The sequence below is a fragment of the Quercus lobata genome, chromosome 2 (assembly GCF_001633185.2).
Source record: "Quercus lobata isolate SW786 chromosome 2, ValleyOak3.0 Primary Assembly, whole genome shotgun sequence".
NCBI lineage: Eukaryota > Viridiplantae > Streptophyta > Magnoliopsida > Fagales > Fagaceae > Quercus > Quercus lobata.
In genome coordinates this window covers 95,660,134-95,681,520 of record NC_044905.1, presented here as the reverse complement: position 1 = coordinate 95,681,520, position 21,387 = coordinate 95,660,134, and the positions used below count along the sequence as shown (strand labels likewise).

Below are 21,387 nucleotides of genomic sequence, written 5' to 3'. Positions count from 1 at the left end.
ATTTTTTTATTAAAATAATATTTTTCCTCATTTTTTCTATTATTTCTCACCTACCCCACCTAACACTTACTTCTTTTTTCTCACCTAACACTTACTTCTTTTTCCTCTGAGAGACTGAATATACTCCCTTCTTCTTCTTCTTGTCCTTATTTCTATCTCCCCCTCTCTTTCTTCTCCTTCTTTTTTTTTTTTTTTTTGAGTATCTTTTTCTTTCCTCTTCTTCTTTTACAATTTGGGTTTTATACTTTTATTATAGACAATGATTTTGGGTTGGGTTTGATTAAGGGCAGTGATTTTGGGTTGAGAAAGCAAAATTTTGGTTTGGGTTTTTCTTTCCTCTTCTTCAGCATCTTCTTCTTTCTTTCTTCTCCTTCTCCTTCTTCTTTTTTCAATTTCGGTTTGATTATTTATATGAATTTATATATGGGTTTGATGAATTTGGATCTAGATTTAGGGTCTGTTTGGATACAGCTGAAAATTGAAAACTGAAAAACACTGTAGCAAAATAATTTTTAAATGTGTGAATAGTATCGTGAGACCCATTTTTAATGAAAAAGTTACTGAAAAGTGAAATTTGTAGGTCTATAAATAGTACATGATATGCATTGATTGGCTGAAAAAGTTAAAAAAGTCAAATTTTGCGGTTACTGTTCATTGAACAGTACATGAACAGTAACTGCAAGTCTAAAAAACGCATGAAAGCCAAAAAAAAAAAAAAGAAGGAAAAAACGCAGACGCAAACGCGCTACTTTTCAGCTCAATCCAAACTAAGCCTTAAAACGATTTTGATGATTTTGTGGTGTGTTCGTGTTGTTGTGGTGGTGGTTGGCAGTACTAGGTGGCAATGGTGGTGGCTAGCGATGCTGGGTTGTTGTGATTGTCGACTTCTTCTTCTTAGCATTGAAGAGTGGGTGAGAGAGAGAGCCTAACAAGGCAAGAGAGAGGAGAGAGAAAAAAATATAAAATAATAAATAAAAGAGTTATAGTAACTGTGCATATATGCACGATTACTGCAACAATTGTACATAAATGCATAATTTTACACCCACTGATGTGAGATTTTTTTGCTTAAAATGTGTAAAATGAGTAACTTTTTCTATTTTACAAGATTTTACCCATACTGATGCTAATTTTTGTTATTTAACAAAACAAGTTTTTTTTCTTTTCTTTTCTTTTTTTTAATAATGTTAGTTTTTAGCTTTTTTCTTTTCTTTTCTTTTTTTTATAGGAGTTAGTTTTTAGCTTTTGTTACACATTTAGTATAAAAATTACCAAAAGTTATATCTATTGTATTATATTAACTAATAACTATGAGATACCCGGGACACTAAGGTATCAAAGCGTATATAATCATATATGATCCATACATCTTGTGCAAATAAAGTTATCATATCCTGTACAAGTCCTTAAGGTTTAATGGGTTAAATTTCATCAATTTTTTGTCTCGGTGATAAAAGTGCCAATATTGGAAATCTTGACCCCCAAATTTTCTTAATCTTAAAAATGTCACCCGGCTTTCAGAATCCATTGTTTTTCTTTGCTTTGCTTTACAGCAGAGACAAATTTTCGGCATCAAAATTTAAAGGCTTGTTATATTGTTCTAATAACATTATTTAAGTTTTTTAAAAAATATATAACAAAATAAATATTATAAAAATACATATTATATTATTTAAACAACAAAAACTGCCGTTTAAATCCCCCTGCCAAACACCCCCCCTAAACTTTAGGTTCAATGAGCTGCTAGTTTTTTTCTCTCTGCTGAGCCATCACAATAAAACAGCCTTTTCCTGACAATTATAAAACTTATGCGACTGAAACTGAATGATACTTCTTCCTTTTTAACCTTTTTTTAATGTTTGGTAACAAGTAACGAAAGGAAACTACAAAATGCTTAATTATCAACTTATTGACTGCATAAGATGGACAAGGACAAGTATCCGAGGCAAGCACTTAACCATGGCATATTTGAAACTACTACTGAACAAGAAACTGAATTATGATAAACGAGATTAATATATAATGGAGCATCGTCATAAACTGCCAACTTGTTTTAATTTAAACCCCCCACAAAACAAAAATAAAAACAAAAAATTGCCAACTTAGTTTGCCAGTGTCTTCCAGACCATAAACAAGAAAGAGAAGACCATAGAACATTAATAAAAACTTAAAATTACAGTAGTTTATTGAAATATTACAGATTACAACTTACAGACAATATATACATCTTGTATACATGGTCTAACATTATAATGTAAAGCTCAGGAGGAATAGCGAGAAAGTGATAAGATGGGAGGTTTGGTCAAGATAAGAATAAAAATCATAAACAAAAACAAATTAGAAAATGGCTATAATAATAAAATAAAAATAAAAAAGCCTTGCAAGGTCAAGAAAAAAGATCTTGCAAGAAGAGAGAGAGAGAGAGAAAAGCTCAGTTAGGATAGCACCATCAAAACCCTATGGTTTTCTTCCTTCTCCATTTGTGGTGGAAGCCAAGGGGCTGGTGTTTCCTCTCACGATTCTTAGGCCTCATGTTTGATTCCCAAGAGGGAAGAGATTGTTGACCAGCAAAGACCGAGAGCATTTTGATAAGGAAAAGACAGGCATGGAATGACTGTGAGGACCCAATGTCTATAAGGTGTGCTATGAAGTGATATAATTGTGCAAGAAGAGCATACTTTCTGAAGAGATGGATGGAGTTTATATAGAGAAAAATGAGTGGGAAATAAATGAGAATCAGAAAGGACTGACATTCCAAATATGCTTTTTTTTTTTTTTTTTTGAGGGTCTTCCAAATATGCTTATGGTTCCTTTTTTTTTTTTTTTTTTTTTTAATTGAAATAAAACCACGAAATAGTGTACCCAAAAGTAGTGAAACAATGCCTTCTCTCTCTTTAATGACGATGTTATGTTAGAGCAACCGCGGGTATAAAAGTTACTTTCTATTTTACATTAAAAATTATTTTTTATATTTTATACTTTTATTTTTACAAAATATTTACATTAGTCTAATTATTCTATATATTTATTCAATAAAATATTCATTCTTTTACAATTTTTTATTATTTTCTCACTCACTACTCCTCTCTCTCTCACATACCCAACACTAACAAAAAAAATACTAAAATATTAAATGTATAATTTTACATCCACTAATGTAGATATTTTTTGGTTAAAATGTGCATATCTCAACACTTTTTTCTATTTTGCACTATTTTGCATTTACTAATGCAAGTACTCTTAGAATTATTGTAATTTTATATCAAAAAAAGGCTAAAAACATGAATTATTTTATAAATGGATTGAACAAGTAATTATTGTTAAGTAAAAAAAAATAATATTAGTAATGGGTAAGATAAAAACTAGTAAAAATTTGTCATATCATTAAAAATATTGTAAATAATTTGTGACCATAGTATCACACCATTTACAAACCTACGTGTTTATGATGAAAAATAATTAAGATATTATTTTATTAAAATTCATTAATTATATTTATTATTAAATTAATTTATAAAATTCATATAATAAATTGAGTTGTGTTAACAGGTGCTATAAACACCAAAATTTGTGTTAAAATTTTTTATTTTTTGTCAACATTTTGTCTTTGCTTGTTAACCTTTTCCTAATAAATTTTATAATAGTAAATAGAATTTTCTTACATAAATAATGTTCGAGGTATATTCCAAATTTTATAACATATATTTTACAATATTGAGTCGACGTAAATTATTATTGAAAACAAAATTGGTAATTGATTTGAGAGAAGTGGGTTGGGATAGTACAGAGAAAAAATGATCCATTAGTATAGTACAAGTACTACTATTTATATATTAAAAAATAAAAGTAGAGATATGGGATTATTAACAGAAAATTGGTGATTGATGTGAGAGAAGGAGGTGGGGTTAGTACACAGAGACAGCTCTGTTAGTAATGTGACTTAACCATCTCTGTCCCTCTCGACTGTCTTCACTCTTCACATCTTTTACCCTCTCAGATACGTAAATCCGAAAGAATAAGAAGAAGCATGGGAACTCGGAATTTCAAGTTTTTCAGAAAAACAGAAAAAAAAAAAAAAAAGGTTCAAACAGTGTCTGTAATTCTGTATGGACTATGGAGTGCAAATTGCAATGAATATGAGAGAAAGTTAATTAATAGTTGCAGTCTTTGCGGTGTCTTTTTGTTAGCTCTCTTTCCTCCTCTCTTGTCTAAGGCGACATCTTTGACTAGCTCTAGAGACTAGTCCTTACAAATTTGTCTTTACTCTTTATGATCCTCATGCCATGTTCCATTTCTAATACTATTCTTTAAACACGTTCTTCTCCCTTCAAGTGTACGTGTACAGGTTGATGAGGTATATATCTCATGTTTATATACCTGCCAGGCTGCCAAAAGATAGAGGTTCTCATGAACTTCCCATGCAAAAGATTTTCTTATAAAGTAATAACTAGAAGTGTTATGGGTAGTGGTTTGTTTAATATAATAAAAAATTAAAGAAATATTATTATTTAAATAAAATAAATGATAAAATAGATAAAAATTTTCTTGTAAAAGTGGTTGCTCTTATAATCTTATGACACACTCTTCCACGTTTTATACACACTCCATTAAAATTGTGTTTTCGGTCCCTATGTCAATAAATAATTTTATTTTATTGCATACTCTATGCATTACTGTTTTGAAGCCTTGATTTCAGTCCATGTCATTATGTGTACCTGTGGACTGTGGTGTATAATAAAAAATGTGTTGTCATTACTCTTTGTCACTCTTTGTGACATGAACCTTTCGAATATAAAAAATGATGTTATGTACCGAAAGTCCATGCATGGCCATAACAGCGACTTCTCGAACATATGAGTCCAACAAGGGGTAATGCAACACAGTGTCCAATGTTTGATAGACTGCAAAACAATATCTTTTGATGCCCTTTTAAAGGGTGAGAAAAAACATAAAACAGCTTTGCAAATAAAAGCTGCCTTATTTTACACAAACTCACAGATTGAGAGTTCTCTCTTTTCTTTTCCATTGTTCTTTCCCACCACCAATACTTTCTTCTTGTTTATAGGTTTTTTTTAATTATTTTCTTCTTGTTGTGTTGTTGCTTCACTCGTGGAGGAAGGAGATAAGAAAGGAGCACCAGCAATTATTCCAGTGTGACAGACAATACGAAACAAGGAAAATTTTTTAATCCACTCTCCCACAACAAAGGTTCCCTTCAAATCTACAATTCAAATCAATCACATAGGCAAATAGGTGGTAAGAGATTAGAGTGTGGAAAAGAAACAATGAAAAGAGCGCGTGTGGGGGGGGGGGGTATGAGATGGATAGGATCTTCATGAATATGTCAGTCAGCTTTTAATCTTGATAATCATCACGACCTTTGTGACGGGACAACACATAGTCAATCCATCACACACACAAACAAAAGTCTCACTCTCTCTCTCTCTCTCTCTCTTCACAGACTGTACTTTTTTTCTTTTTTACTTTCTACTTCATGTTTGCAGCCACCTACGTAAGAAATATTTGAATATGCTAGTATATTGCTGTGTTTGCTGTGCTGTGTACTGAAATCTGATACCCACTGCATGCATGTGTGTGACTTAGCTAATTCCATCTTACAAATTAATGGCTCTCTGATGTCGTTCTCATATCTTTTAAGCTTTGCATGGTTGTGGTCAAGGGTAATAAAAGTGTAACTTTCTGTTTTTGTGAATGTGCTGTGGATGAGAGGTTGTAGTCCATCTTAATTTCTTTCCTCAGAGTCGGGTGGAGGAGTGAACTGTGTATTAAATGTCTGCCATGGAAGTTTTCATTGGCCCCATGAATTGGAAAAAATAAAGTCGAGACACGTGTGTGCCCTTGTTAACCGTAGCTTAATTGGTAGTGAAATTTGAAACTACAAAGAGAGGATGTGCCTTGTTGCTTGGGTAATGGTGTGCCCAAGCATGCATTCCTCCATGGTCTTTGCCACTTGGACCAAGTCACTTATTAGTGTGGACCAAGTGACCAACTAAAAGTCTTCCTACTACTTGTTATTCTATTACTATTAATTAGGCCTTTTTTTTTTAATCTTTTTTTAATGGATGTACATTAAAACAAATTGAAAGTGATAATTACAAAACTAAAAGCTACAAACTTCATTGGCAAAAGAGAGAACAAGGGTTGGAATGACCCATTTACAAGCTAACCTCCCAAGGAAGTAGCAGCCCAACAAAACTAAAAATAAAAAATGGGAAGAGATTGTCCAAAAGATTAATGGACCAAGCCTAATAACTAAAGGCAAAATTTTCTAAGTACCTAGAAGAAGGGGACAGTCATCCAAGAGAATGGACAAAGCCTACCTATTGGCAACAATGTTTTCTAAGTTACTAAGATGGAAGAGAAGCTCTTCCAAAATAATGGACAGAGCTTATTAATAGAATATCCTTGTAGTCACCCCTTTTATTTCGGCCGATATCCAAGGTCCCCTTTTCTAATGATGTACACAATCTCTACCACAATGATCTGACATATATCATGTGTTAAACCCAACAATTTATTTCTCGAGACACAAACTCATTTTTAAGCCCATTTCATAACTTCCTGACTAGAGCAGTGTACACCATTTTCAGGCCGGTGTACAAGCATTTGAAATTGGCGTAGGCCACTTTGACTTAGAGGCAAGAACCCTAAAAATCACTCAATTTCCATATTGTGATCAATACATTCATGTCAACAAGTTGACCAACTTGGTAGGAGTAAAAGGCTTTATGAATGAACATGTTAAATCTCTCTTTCCCAAGGCCCAAAATAGACCAAGCCTAGTTTCAAAAAAAAAAAAATAGACCAAGCCTAGTTATTTTGGGCCCGTTATTTGTACCTATTTTTTTAGTGTCCTATGTGACTATGTCCATATAAAACCAATAGAGGTTTTGAGGGATTGCGGTATTGAGGGGCAAATGGGTCAATTAAAGCTTATACATGGGCCTGAGAGGAGAACTTTGCAAAGTGGGCTTGGAGCACTTGCAAGATCCAAAGCCCATGAGCAAGCCCACGTGCAAGCCATAAGTTTAAGTAAAAATAACTTTAATTAACAATCGGTTTTATTTCCCTTCCTTCTCAGCCTAATTAATTAAAGCTATGAAAAAGCCATCTGGCCTCATTTAATTAATGCTAATTGACAAGATCCTTCAAATTTAAAAAATTCTTAAGTGATCATTTCTTCCAAGGAAAGCAAAATGAAGTTGGTTTAGCTAACCAAATTACCCTGAATTGTCATCAAACTAAATTCTAGCAACCAAAAGACTTTCCCATTGCTTAATTAAAGCAAATCATTAATCACGTCTCATCTACCCTCAACTGACCGTGTTTATGATATTTTATTTATAATCAATCCTTTCTTATCAAGACATTAGATTTGTGGTGGGTTCCAGTTAGCTCAATAAATAAAGTCTCTAATGGTTGTATAAGAGATCTGGGGTTCAATCCCCGTCTACACCAAAAACTGATTGGTGTCTTGATTTGATGATAAAGAGTTATCTTCAGGTGCGAACACGATAGGCTGAAACTTTCTTTAAAAAAAAAAAAAAAAAAAGACATCAGATTTGTGAGGGTTATTGAGTGTGTGCGCGTGCGCACACGTGTATGTACTGCTAACTACGCAATTCGAATCATTTTCTATACTCGTGCTAATTCCGTAGTTCGAATCCTTTTCACCCTAGACTCCCAAGTATTTTGTGTATGAAGAGGTACCAATTCAACTACAAGACTCTTGATTGTTGATACAATGTTTATTTTATGACATATTGTTATCTAATAAGTATAAAAACACACCAAAATTGATAACAAATTTCACAATTGTCTAAAGTGGCAAGTTTTGAATGGTGAATAATAAAGTAATGTCAATGGTGATGGTGGGTCCATATGAGAATCAATAATAATCTATCAACTCAGCAATTATAAAATTGATCGCAAAAATTGTTATAGGTGTAGCATTGCTCTTTTATTATCCTGTGACATGTTATATTATATATAAACATATTTTGATTTTTATGTTCAAGTCTTCTGCATTTGTTACTGGGTTGTGGTGTCATGGTGTGCTATGTTATTATGTGCTGCGAGTCTTTTCTCAAAAAAAAAAAGAAAAAAAAGAAAGAAAGTGCTGTGCGTTAATAATTAATCTGTTGTTGGGAATGAAAGAGAAAAGTGGCATGTGATTAAGTGCTGTGTGTCTTACCCAGAGCCAAAAAAAAAAAGGTGCTGTGTCTTACACAGGCCAGATTGTGCATTTTGTAAACTTGTGACCAATTGTGAGGTGGATTAATGTAGGTTATTGTGTTGCCAGTGCCATTTAATAAATGCTTTTCAGATTAACACAATTAATTTTATCAACACTTTGCATATTTGTGTCGTCAATGCTGAAAATGCATTTGGGAATAGCACTCACAGTTCACGCACCAAATTCATCAACTCCTTCACACAGAAATTGCCAAGTGCCGGTTTTTCATTTTTGTTTTTCCCTTTTTCATTACTAGCTCTTAATCCATCAGTATAACCTTTTGAAATTATCAAAAAAAATTTAGCTCAATTATGTTTAAATCTCCTCTCTTCCAATAGACTATCAATATATATATATATATATATATATATAAATAACCTTTTGAAATTAAATCTAACTTAACTACCCCAAAAAAGTTATAACATTTTTTTTTTGCCATTTTATCAAAACAACTTATTTCAATAGAAGATATGATAATTAAAGCGTTTGCATTAGTCCATACAAAATTGCTTAAATGCAAAATTTTGGTCAATCAACCTTAAAAATCATCAAACATTAGTCCATGTAATTTTAACACATTGGTCTATGTGAGGTTATGTATTTTTTCATTTTAGCACACTAGTTTGTGTAAAGTTAAGTATTTTTTTTTTCTTTTTAGCTACAATAGTCATGTAAATTTGCAAGGCTAATGTAGGTTTGTATATGTATTTTTTTAATATATTCTTTGTGTCTCCTAAGAATAAATGAAGAGAGTGGATGCTGGTTGTAACTTGTGATATGTGAAGAGAGAGAAACAATTTAAAAAATATGAAAAATTAATATTTTAATAAAATAGACAATAAAATAAATAATATGATGTGAATGTTTTAAAATAATTGATTATGTAAAATTGAAAAAATAAGTTCTTATGCTAACATAAACATAATTTTTGCATGACTGATGCAAATCTCTTGAAAAAGTAATTTATGAAAGAAAAATATGAGTGTGACAGTGAAAAATATACTAGTATTTAGAATATCAACATCAACTGTGCTAAACAAATTCTATTTTCACATATCAAAAAATTACTTTACCTATTTTAACACACCATTTTATAATTGATATTCTATTTTTTCATACAACACATTAAAATAATATATACAACACATTAAAATAACCTAAAAAAACTCATTCAATATAAAAAAACAAATAAAAAAAATTTTCAAAACCCAAAGCCGCTACCACCACCACTACCTACAGCCCACCACTAGATCAGAGCCCCACCACTACCCACCCATTGGATTGGAACCCCACCACTATCCACTACCCACGACATGGCATAGCAGATCAGCGACATGGGGTGGTAGATCGAAGGTGGCTAAGGAAGAGACTGAGAGAAGAAGAGAGGAAGACAATGAGAGAGAAGTTTGAGACTCTGAGAAGCAATCTAGGAAGCATAAGTGTGGATTTGGGTTTGGGTGTGAGTGCAGTGCGGCAACATGACAATTTTTGAAAAAGTAGGACACCGATGCAATGAGATACATTTATTAATTAATTATTAAATATATATTTTCTACATATTGCTAAGCATTTTTTTTTCATATAATGGTAAACATATATTAATTTAAGAGTAATAGTAGATAATAAAATGAATACATAACCATTACATGATGTTCATAAATTAGAATATAATATTGAAAGTTTGAAACTAAAACTAAATAAAAGATAAGTTTGAAATTAAAGTTTTTTTTTTTTAAATTTCTTATTTTATAAGTATTTTGGGCCATATCGGGTTCTATTTTGGATCATTTAGAATTGTTTCAAACCGAATTAGGCTGCGTCCAAAAAACCAAAATTTGACCTAGGATGCGTCCTACCAGTGGGTGCGTCTACCACTGAGGACACATCCTACCGATGGGTGCGTCGACCAAAATAGCTCACCCGTGTTTCCTTGGAAGCAATAGAAAAAGAGAGATAGATACATGGAGGAAAGAGAAAAGTTTAATAAAATAATAATAAATAATTAAACTTTTTTTTTATGTGATAAATAATTATACTTTTGACCATATAATTCCATTATACTAATGCAGTTTGGTAGAATTGTTAGAAATCTGGGGATTTGGATCCTCTCATTAGAAATAGAGAGTGTCCAGTTAAGGGCTGAGATTGATTTAAAATAAATCAATAGCCTAAAATCTGCCACGTCATTTAAAAGCACTAACAGGAGACTTAACTGAGTAAAAAGCTAAACTAACCTTAGTTTCAACGTCTAGGTTTCTTCTCTAACTCTCTATCCCTCTCCTCTCTATTTCTCTCTCCCTCCCATCAAACCCAGCGATGGTTAAGCTTCTTCGGCTCTTCTTGCACCCACACACAATTGTGCACCAATTGTGTTTCAGCCATCCACCTCTATTTCTAAAGGAAATTTTGATATCAAATTTATGTATTTTTTTTCCCTTTTCTTTTCTTGTTTTCTTTGCCAAGATCATCCCTTTCTTTCATTTATAGCACGAAGTATTATGCTTTTCTTTAATTGAATTTTTTTTCCTTCTTTGCTATAGATTTGGGGTAATTGTAGTTGGTGTATGAGTCTTTCTCTGTTTTTTTTTTTCTTTAATTTTTATTTTTGTTTACCGAACCCTTGGATATCTTTTTGTTTCACTTTTGATTGGCTTGATGATTGAGTTTTATTATTAAGCATAAAGCTTGATGATTTTTCTTGGGTTTTAAAATTGGGTTATTGGCGGGACTGATTTGAATGCTAATGTAAGTTTGGTAGTCTTCAGATCATAGTCGCAACTTGAAATAAGCTTTCATATGTAATTGCTTCTTTTTAGGATAACCCTTTGCTTATATGGACAATAAGGATAGATGATAGAAATAAGTAACCACACGCTTAATGGCTTTCAGTTATCAATTATTGAGCTAAAATCTTTATTTTTGTTGTCATTGTATGAGTATTCTACTAGATTTGGTAGTGTTTGTACCCCTTCCTTTGTAGACTTTGTTAATAATTTGAATTTTAGACTGTACTGTGAGTGTGAGCTGATAAAAGTTTTAGTTTATTTTAGTTTTTAGCTACTTTTTGATATTATTTACGGGTCTGGTTACACTTTTTGGTACTACTTATGGGTTTCATTGTACTATTCAGCTAGGTTTTAACTTTTTTTTTTTTTTACACTTTCAGCAAAAATTTATCAGTTTAAGCTAAAAAGTTTTGGTTTATAATTGTTAGAGGGAGTCTATGTATGCTGCTTGTATATACTTATCCAAAAAAAAATGTATGATGCTTGTATATAAATTTTCCTGTTTACTAATACAGTTTGTATCACTTGATTCACTTGTCAAATAATAAGGCTTATTGGTATCATCTCTTTCGTGGTTTGGTTTTGGTGTTTGTAGGAATTGATTATTTGAGGAATCCTCTTGGTATTGATTGGATCCATCTTGTTGCATGACTGCTGATTTGCAGTTAAACTCAACTCTCTACCAGTTGAGCCAAATATCTGTGAAATTAGTCTTAAGTGGAGTGCATAGGATGGTGCACATAGTCAAGCCATTTTTCTAGCTTAGGATGCTGTTTTTCTAATTTAGAATCATGTTTTGTAATCTTTGACATAAGTTGTGGACAAATGCTCTAATGGTTGTTTATATACCAATTGGTTTGGTAATGGTGTACTAGTGTTTTGAGTATACTTTATACATTTGAATATATGGAATTAGCGCTTGTGGAGACAGAGAGGAGTGGATCAGCGCTTGTGGCGGATCGGCGTGCTTGGATCAGAATGCTTGGATTGGAGTTCTTCTTGTCGTGCTTGGATCGGAGTTTCAAATGGAAATTTCAGATCGGCGTTTGAAGTTCAGATAGAAATTTCAACTTGGATCGGAGTTTCAAATCGACGTCGTGCTCCCTACTTGGATCGAAATTTCAGAGAGTTTGGAATAGAGAGGAGTGAAAATGTTGGAATAGAGAGTAGTTTCAGAGAAGACTCTAGAACAGAGTCTCGTGAATGGAGAGAGAGGGTTTGAGATAAAATAATAATAAGAAAAGTAAGAAAATGATTATTTAAATAAAACAAATGATAGAATAGATAAACTAATGTGAGTGTTTTGTAAAAATAGATATGTAAAATAGAAAAAGTAGATTTTTAGTGTAAAAATAGGTGTGTATCATACACGAACTGATATAGTTGCTCTTATCTTTTAAATGAGTTGGCATATTTCAAAATATAGATTGATTTTAGTTAAAGTCTCAGCCCTCAATCGGATACTCTCCGTTTCAAAGAGAAATGGAGAGGATCCAAATCCGAAATCTAGAATAAAACAAAAGAAAAACAAGCAGATAATGGGCAAATAAATAAATAATACTACTGAGATAAGTCAGGAAGGTCCAAAAGAGTAGAAAGGATATGAAAGGCAAAAAAAGGAAAGGAGCAAAACGTTTGCAGAGTAGAGAGAAATTTGGACAAAAGAAAAGAAATGGCGCTCCTCTTACCCTCTCCTCATGTCACCTATCCATCTTCTTCCTCTATCTCTCACACACAACTCAACTCAAATTGCAGCCTCTCTTCCTTCTCTTTCCAAAGGACCCTTTATTCCTCTCGCCGCCTTCAACCTCAACTCACTGTTGCTTCTCACCTCTGCACCACCACCGCCACCACCACCACCACAGTTGACACGTCCTTGTTGAACGTTGCCGAGGCATTCTCAGAAGACCAGCTCTGGGCAGCCTCGTGTCTCCGTGTCCGTTCCTTTTATAACTTTGCTCCCACTGTATACGCCGTCCATGTGAGTCCTTTAAACACTTTCTTTTCTTTTCTGTTCTGTTCTCTCAAATTTGATAACAAAATCAAATTTTGAGATTTGGGTTTTCTTATTTAGACCCAAAAACAAAAGAACATAGAAAAAAAAGTCAACTTTACTGTGTTTGGTAAAATTTTACTCTCAGCAATGGAATGGAAAATTTGCAATGGTTGATTAGGTAAGTTGGTTTCTTTATTTCTGATTTGATTGATAGTACCTTGTCTGTGTGGACTGTAGAAAAGGAATACAATTTGTTTCGTTATAATGAAACAGAATGGAGCAAATTTCAATTGAAAAGAAATTGTTAAGTTTTACTTTTTGAGTTACTTTTAAGATAATTGTTTTTCTGTCCGGGAAGGAAACGGGACGATGTGCAAATCATGTGTTCAAACACTAACTTTATTGTATTATGTTTGGAAATATAAATGGATGGATATCATTAGGTTCCACTTGGTAATTTTTGTTATTGTTGTTGTTTGTTGGTTCTTTCTTTTTTTGATAATTAATGGTATTTTTATTAAGCAGAATAGATTACTTCATGCTCACGATGAGGAGCATACCATAAACTAAAAGAATTATGTACAAATGTCAAGTGATTCCGTGAGATCTCAAAGGCAGTTGCTATTTGTAAGTAGCATAGTTTGAAGTAGCAGTGATTCCAACTGGGCCTTTGATCTTTTTGTATCTTTAAAATATATGGCCATTTCGCTCCTTCCACAATAACCACATCAAACATAATGCCACAAAGTTCCAAATCTCTGATGAGTGCTTCCTGAAACAATTCCTCCACCCAAACAAGAGATCAATGACCCTCCTCCATAACATCCAATGAATCCCAAAAATTCTAAATACTAGTCTCCATAAAACATATGCTACATCACAATGGATCAACAAATGATCTAATGTCTCTCCACCACATCGGCACAAGCAACACCATCCAACCAACGAAAATCCTCGCTTGATAAGGTTATCACGAGTAAGAATCTTGTTCCAGGCTACTGGATGTCCAAACAAAGAGTGAGACCCTCCTAGGGGCCTTTACACACCAAATACTCTTCCAGGGAAAGAATTAGTCAGTGTATCTTGGATAATCTCATAATAGGAGCAAACACTAAAGCCACACTCCTTTTCAATCTCCATTTGATCTTATTACATTTTTGGTTCTTTCTTACTTGGTAAGATTTGTACCTAGGACCTATTTGGGGCCAAAACCAACCTTTTTATTGCTAGTGAGTTTTCCATGGTTTTTGGAGATGCGATTGATTTTCTCATGTCCCTTATGAAAACCTGAAATGTATTTTTTTTTAAATAGGTGAAATGTATGTTGCTGCTCCCATCTTATCTTTTTTTAACTGATTAACAAATGTTGTTTGAAGCAGTATATTTTCTGCCACTAGTCACAACTTCCACAAGATATAGGAGTAATCATTTTGGAGTCAACTACTTTTGAGCTTTTCTTCTTCTTTTTTCCAGGAATCAGATTATACTGATTGTACTTTTTCCTTGTTAAGTTCTATTAGGATCATAAGAGAGACCTGGCCGAGCGTGAGTTTGAAGCACTAAAAGAACGTGTAGCTGGGAAAAGAGAGGGCTTCAGAAGAGTTTCCTGCATAAATGCTACTCTTCCATTATCAGAGTTATCAAGCTTTTCAGATGATCTATGTGCTGAATGTAAGGTATGTTTGCTTCCTTTTTTTGACATGGCAAGAACTTTCATTTTTCATGTGTTTCTCGTGGGTTTTTGGCGGATTTGTGTGTCCCTTGTAGTGCTTCTATTGTGATGAAGAAATGCTTAACAGCTTATCTTTGAATCTTTACAGCCATTAAGCACCACTTTAGATCTGAATCTTTGTTGTTTCATATGTAATTAGCTTTGGACATCAAGTTTTCCTTGTAATGGTCTTTGATAAAATTTCTTACTTTAGATCTAAAAATTTAGTGTTTCATGTGTTGTTATGTGACATTGTGTTTCTTATATTCTTTTGTAGTTTTCTGACAATGGAGAAGATCGGGTTGTAGTTGGGACCCTTGATCTTAACCAGTGCCTTAGGCTTCCAGATGAGATAACAGGAATGAAACCAGAGGTATTTGATCATATTTCAGTTTTAACTTTCTGGATCGTATGCATATCCATTCATATTTCTGGTAGGATTACATGCAGGATGTCATAATTGGCATATTTCATTATGAAAATTGAATATTTTTCCTCTATTTTAGTCCCAATGTGGAAGACAAGAGCTTCCATATACTGACTCACAACACTAATTGCAAAAAAAATATATCTAGATGTGTGATGGTGAGACTGTTCAACTTGTCAACCAAGTAACAAAATCTTTTAGGATTAGATAATAACTCCCCTGATCCGCATATAGTTTAACATTGGGAATTTGGGATTCATATAATTTTCTACAAGTTTAGAGCCTAACAGACCTGTTTCAGTATCTTGGATATTATCATTATTATTATTATTATTATTATTATTATTATTATTGTCTCATTCTCCGGATTTTAATATAGGGATTGTTTAAGCCCAATTCTGTTTAATCTTGTAAAAAGATATGATATATGTTTCCGATAATACTATGCAATCCAGCTTCCTGCACGTATGTTTCTGGATTATCTTTAAAAGTAATTTCAACATTGTTATTTTATCCTAATACATAAAAGAAAGTAACATGCAATATATACATAGGTTTTGGGTTTATGGGCAATGTCATTGTAACACCTGTTATTTTGGAGACCATACTAAATCAGTTATTAAACCTTATTTGTATTATGATATATTTGATGTACTTCCCAATTTTTTTTTTTTTTAAATGTCAACAAACTTTATGTGGTTCAACTGTGGGTGTTGATTGGGCCATGGGTTACATGCAAGCCACAAGCCTCACTGCATGGTTTTGCATGGAGTGTGGAACCAGTGAGCTTTGGACCAATCAAAAGCATTACAGTCACAACTCCACAGGGCAGGTGAAGTATAATTGAGCTTTTGGTTCACTTGAACAGGGGATTGGAGCTGACTTCTTGAGGGCATATCTAAGCAATGTATGCGTTGCCCAGGAATTGCATAGAAATGGTTTAGGTTATTTGCTTGTCGCAAAGTCAAAGAGTGTTGCTCAAGATTGGGGTAAGAACTCACCATGTGTATTTACTTTCACTGTCATTGCCTTAACTAAACACCATTCGTGCATGCTTTTGGTTTGCTGGTAACTGTTTTCCTTGGAGTTAACTTGTGTTATGGCTGCAAATACCTATATTGTACCTTCCATTTGAGCATCCGAGCTGTTCTTGTTGTACACAATAGAACTAGCAGATTGTAAATCGATTGTCTCTTCCATATTAATATATATATTTCCAATATTTCGATGTTTATCCTTCATTTCAGCCACACTGAATGAAGCGGTTTAATAGTTAAATAAATACAAGAAAAAAATTTGAACGTTTTGGAAAAAAGTTCTTGCTAGACAAATGTTGCTTGTGAGATTAGTGTAATGTTATTCAGTAGACCAATCTGATTTTGGGTAAATGATTTCTTTGTTCTTATGTAATTGCTAATTTATAGTTATATATATATATATATATATTTTTTGGTTGATAATAAAGATTATATTAAGAGAAAAGAGAGGGGGAGGGGGAGGGCCCATTTCTAACTACTGGATAAGAAACCCAATTAGGAAGAGAAGAGATGGCAATAGGCCCTTCCTATTTACAAAAAGAAGCCCAACAAGCAAAGTAATTAAAGGTTTCTGGATACAAAACAAAATTCCCAACTGAATAGGGATTTTAAAGATGAAGAAACAATGGGCTTAGCATCCAACAAGAAATCTGGGATAGAGGGTGTAGGAGACTGCTGATTGTCAATCACAGATTTTGAATCCCCTTCATACTGGAAAATTGTGAGATTATGATGATTAGCCAATTTTTATGCTAAGAGGGCAGCATTCACTTCACCAATGAGAGAATTAGAGGGAGGCATCAATGTGGTGTGGGCAAAGATGACATCTCCAAGATCATTCCTACAAACAGCAGCCCAATAGAGAATGAATTTCTGATGGCCACATCAAAATTAATCTTGACCCAGCCTGGAGGAGGTGGCATCCACTTGGCAGATATGGGGGACTTAAGGGCTGTCCAAGCTCCTAGGTGCTCTTGATATGCCCCTTGATATCTGCTGCTGCTTTCTTTGAGATAGGAATGAGACCTGCAAAAATAGATTGGTTTCAAATTCTCCAAATGTTGTCAATAAAGATGGAGATAAAGAGAATGAATTTAAGGGAAACCTCTTTTGGAATTAACAGGGACTTTGTGGGGGAAAATCAAACATTTTACAAGCTCAAAGGTGCTGGTAGAACCCAGCTTAGAAAGATTAATGGCCATTCAGTAAGGGAGCATGTAGTGATAGAGAAGGGGCAAATGAGCAGATGGCATAGGGATTCTGTGGGGTGGTTACAAAGCACACAAGATAAGTCATTTTGAGGCCATTTCCTATTCAAGTCTTCTCTAGTAGGAAGAGCATCCCAAGCTATTTTCCAAAGTAAAATTTTGAGTCTCCAAGAGGCTAATTGTTGCTTAAAACTTTATACTCTCTCTCTCTCGTCACACTTGAATTTAATTGATATTTTTTTTATTTATTTATCAATTTTATTTATGCAAATGCTGGAAAGGATTAAGCCAAGCTAACCTGATATTTCAACTGGATTCGTGGATTTTTTTCAGGCATAACTGATCTATATGTCCACGTGGCTATTGACAATGAACCAGCAAAGAACTTGTATATGAAGAGTAGTTTTGTATATGAAAATGATGAGCCTGCCTGGCGAGCCAGATTTCTAGATCGGCCTCGAAGACTGCTTTTATGGACTGGTCTCCCTGGCACGCAGCTGTGACTTTGCAATGTTTGTATAGCATCATTTATTTTGTGCTATTTTTGTTTTTTTTCTTATTCCTTGACATGCTTTTCTGCGATATTGTTACAAACTTGTTTATGGGATCATTTAAAAAAAAAAAAATGTATTTATCATTTATATTTTGAAATGTAAAGTGAGCATATAGTGACACATTTGCTTTGGAAAAATTAATGTAATCGTCATTAAAATATAAACTCTGGAATCTCAATATAAGTAATAGATGAACGTGAGGCCCATTATGAAAATGGATTTACTTGTGTTTGCGCTGGAATTGGAATTTTGATGAGTGATATCCTCTACTTTGTTTAGCTGAAAACTAATTTAACTAGCACAAAATTAACATGTCCTATACCTATAGATTGTACATTGTTGAGTTATTATCATCACCTGAACTAATGCTAATGCTATGTTTGTAAGAAAATGCATTTTGCCGACTAGTTAAGAAGCTCTAGCTGACGAGTTAATATCATGGCTTCTTGCTTTTCCCTCTCCTTTTATATTAATGTCAATTGGATTTTTTTTTTTTTTTTTTAATGTTAGGTGCAATTTCTCCTTAATTGGCCCCTTTCAGTTTGCTTGTTCGTTTGTTTGTTTGTTTTTTAGGTATTACTTGGCATATCTTATGGTTTACTTGCTTGTTTGTTTGTTTGTCTTTTTTAGGTATTTTTATTTATTTATTTAATGTTAGGTGCAATTTCTCCTTAGTTGGCCCCTTTTGGTTTGCTTGTTTGTTTGTTTTTTTTAGGTATTACTTGGCATATCTTATGGTTTACTTGCTTCTTTTTTTTGTTTTTTTGTTTTAATGTTAGGGGCAATTTCTCCTTAAGTTGTCCCTTTTGGTTTGCTTGTTCGTTTGTTTTTTAGGTATTACTTGGCATATCTTATGGTTTACTTGCTTGTTTGTTTGTTTTTTTTTAGGTATTGACTGGCATATTTTAGTATTCTAACATAGACATTTGGGGTTTAAATCCCCCCTCTCCTACCCCCAACTATTTAATTATAAAATAAAAAAAGGCTTTTAGTGGACCAAAAGAGAGGAAAAATTAATAATGTTATTTATACATCTTAAATTTGGATAATGCTTGGATTCTAATCAACTCAATTAGTAAAGGTTATTTTACTTGAACAATTAAAGTCCCTACCAAGTAAAAACTGCTTTCAATAGTTGGTTTGGTTTGGAAGTTGGTAAGTTAGTGGCACTTTTGAAATAGCTCATATTTTCAATTGATCCCTTAGTATTGAAGGCTTAAAAAAATTAAATTAAATTGTTTTCCACAATCTAGCAAATTGAAACTACTCATATTTTCATTATTAAGTTCAAGCGTATTATACCAAGAAAATTATAACATTTGACTTTTAAAATTTTGCGTTTCCATTGATTTTCTATTGAGAATCTATGACAAATTCTTAATTTGGTAAATTATTCAAATGCCATATACATCAAGTTGGCAAAATGATCTTAGTTTTGAGTAATACTTAGCAAATACATACAAATATTGCAGTTATTTTATTTTATTTTATAGGTGAGTACAATTATTTAATGGTTGACTATAACATGTTATTAGACATTTCGCCTAATCATAATTTCTTTATGATTAACTTTATCTCACTCTCTTAGTCTTGCGGTATAATCTAAATGTTCTTTTAGAATCTTAATATTATTAATGGTAATAGTAATTGGTAGACATAGTCATAGAATATTCAACAAACATTTATTGATTAATATTACTCAATATATGTTAGGCCTTAGACTAGATATTGTGGCTATGAGGTTTGAATGTAATTTAGTAGTGTTTTAGAATTTAACAATAAGTAATGTTAAGTTGTTTATTTTTAAACAAAATAAAGTAAATAGCTAGACATGTTTAAAATGAATTTGGATTCATTAAATATATGTGAAATAAATTTGAGATTAAATTGTAAAATTTAATAGAATTTGAAACAAGTTTGAGATCTATATTTTTTAATAAATTTGAATATAGAATAGGTACTCTCAACCCCTCTTTTCCCATTTTTAAGTAAGTGTGTCAAAATGAACCAAATTGACCGAATGAACTTAAATGAACCAAAGTAGACCAAAGTGGACACCAAAATGAACTAAGGTGGACCAAACTAGATCGAAGTCAATCACATGGACTGAAATAGACTGAAGTAGACTGAAATGAAACGAAGTGGACCGAGATGCTACGCTGATATAGCAAAAATAAATGCCAATCTTCAACTTTTAGATATATATATATATATATATTATATAGATTATTGTTATTATAGATTAGGTACATGAATACATCAAGACATATAAAGTAACATTTACTATTTGATTTATCTAAAACTTATTTATTTGTGCACTTTTATTTTTTTTCACAGCTATTTTTATATTTTTTAAAAACCTAATAAAAATGTTTAAAGAATGTCGATTCCAATTTGATTAATGAGTAAAGTTTCTTATCGTCAAATAAAACACTTGGGTTCAAATCCAAGCTAAACAAAAAAGAGACCAATTCATTTTTTGGCTTAATTAATGATGACGAGTAATTATTATAAGGTTGACACTATAGTTTCAAATCCTATCAAATCTATAAAAAAATTTATTTAAAGAATATTAATTGTTCTTCTGAAAAACCAGAATATTAATTGTGATTAACATAATTTAATGGAAAAGTATACATAACTTAATGAAAGAAAATATTTGTATTAATTATAAAAAACTAATTTGATGAAATTTTCATATATTTGAGAAAATAATATATAGAATAAATCATTGTTTTCCCTTTTAACTTAATGCCATTGAGGTTTAGCAACAATATATATATATATATATATATATATATTTATATATATAGAAAAAATCAATTTTTTTTGGGGTCCCTAAGAATAAATTATGTTAAAGACACGTTTAAAGTATAAACTATGTATATGTGTATTAATTATTATTATTATTATTATTTTGTGGAAAGAATATACGTTTATTAGTTTGTGGATTTAAAAATGATTGATCAATTAAACTTGGTCCCTTTGAAAAAAAATTTCAAAATTTCTAACTCTGCCGCTGTTGAGTTGGACATTTGCAACCAAGTAGTTTCTCTTGCTCTCTTAAGGGAGCGTACACAGTGAACTTCTAGCTTTGTTGTCTTAAATAAAATTTATCTAGTTGCCAAATGTAATGAGATTTCTCTTACTCTTGAAGGAACATACACATTGAACTTCTGGCTTTGTTGTCTAAAATCAAGTAAATCTAGTTGCCAAATGTAGAGAGAGGAGAAATATCATACACCAGTGCAACCAAGAATGTGAATTTAATGGGGAAAAAGTGTGAATTTAAGGGAGAGAAAAAAAAGAAAAAAAAGGAAAAAGAAAAAGAGGTGAACTACCTACATTGAAATTTGGAACTACATAGGCTGTAAATGGTTAACACTTTTCACCTTCTGTCAGTCTGCTATA

General features: G+C 32.4%; 1 protein-coding gene across 1 annotated transcript; it reads left to right on the top strand.

Moving 5' to 3' along the window:
* The first annotated feature begins 12,613 nt into the window (after nucleotides 1-12,613).
* On the top strand, nucleotides 12,614-18,026 carry LOC115977346. The gene is made up of 5 exons (XM_031099165.1): nucleotides 12,614-13,024; nucleotides 14,560-14,715; nucleotides 15,028-15,123; nucleotides 16,046-16,166; nucleotides 17,756-18,026. The coding sequence occupies exons 1-5, from the start codon at nucleotides 12,716-12,718 to the stop codon at nucleotides 17,923-17,925; spliced, it is 852 nt and encodes a 283-aa protein (XP_030955025.1). The 5' UTR covers nucleotides 12,614-12,715; the 3' UTR covers nucleotides 17,926-18,026.
* Nucleotides 18,027-21,387: the final 3,361 nt, after the last annotated feature.

Bases quoted from the DNA above. Each gene is read 5' to 3' on its own strand.
- LOC115977346 (XM_031099165.1), top strand. From the start codon at position 12,716: ATGGCGCTCCTCTTACCCTCTCCTCATGTCACCTATCCATCTTCTTCC. The intron at 14,716-15,027 runs GTATGTTTGCTT...ATTCTTTTGTAG, and splicing joins ATCTATGTGCTGAATGTAAG to TTTTCTGACAATGGAGAAGA. The intron at 15,124-16,045 runs GTATTTGATCAT...TCACTTGAACAG, and splicing joins TAACAGGAATGAAACCAGAG to GGGATTGGAGCTGACTTCTT.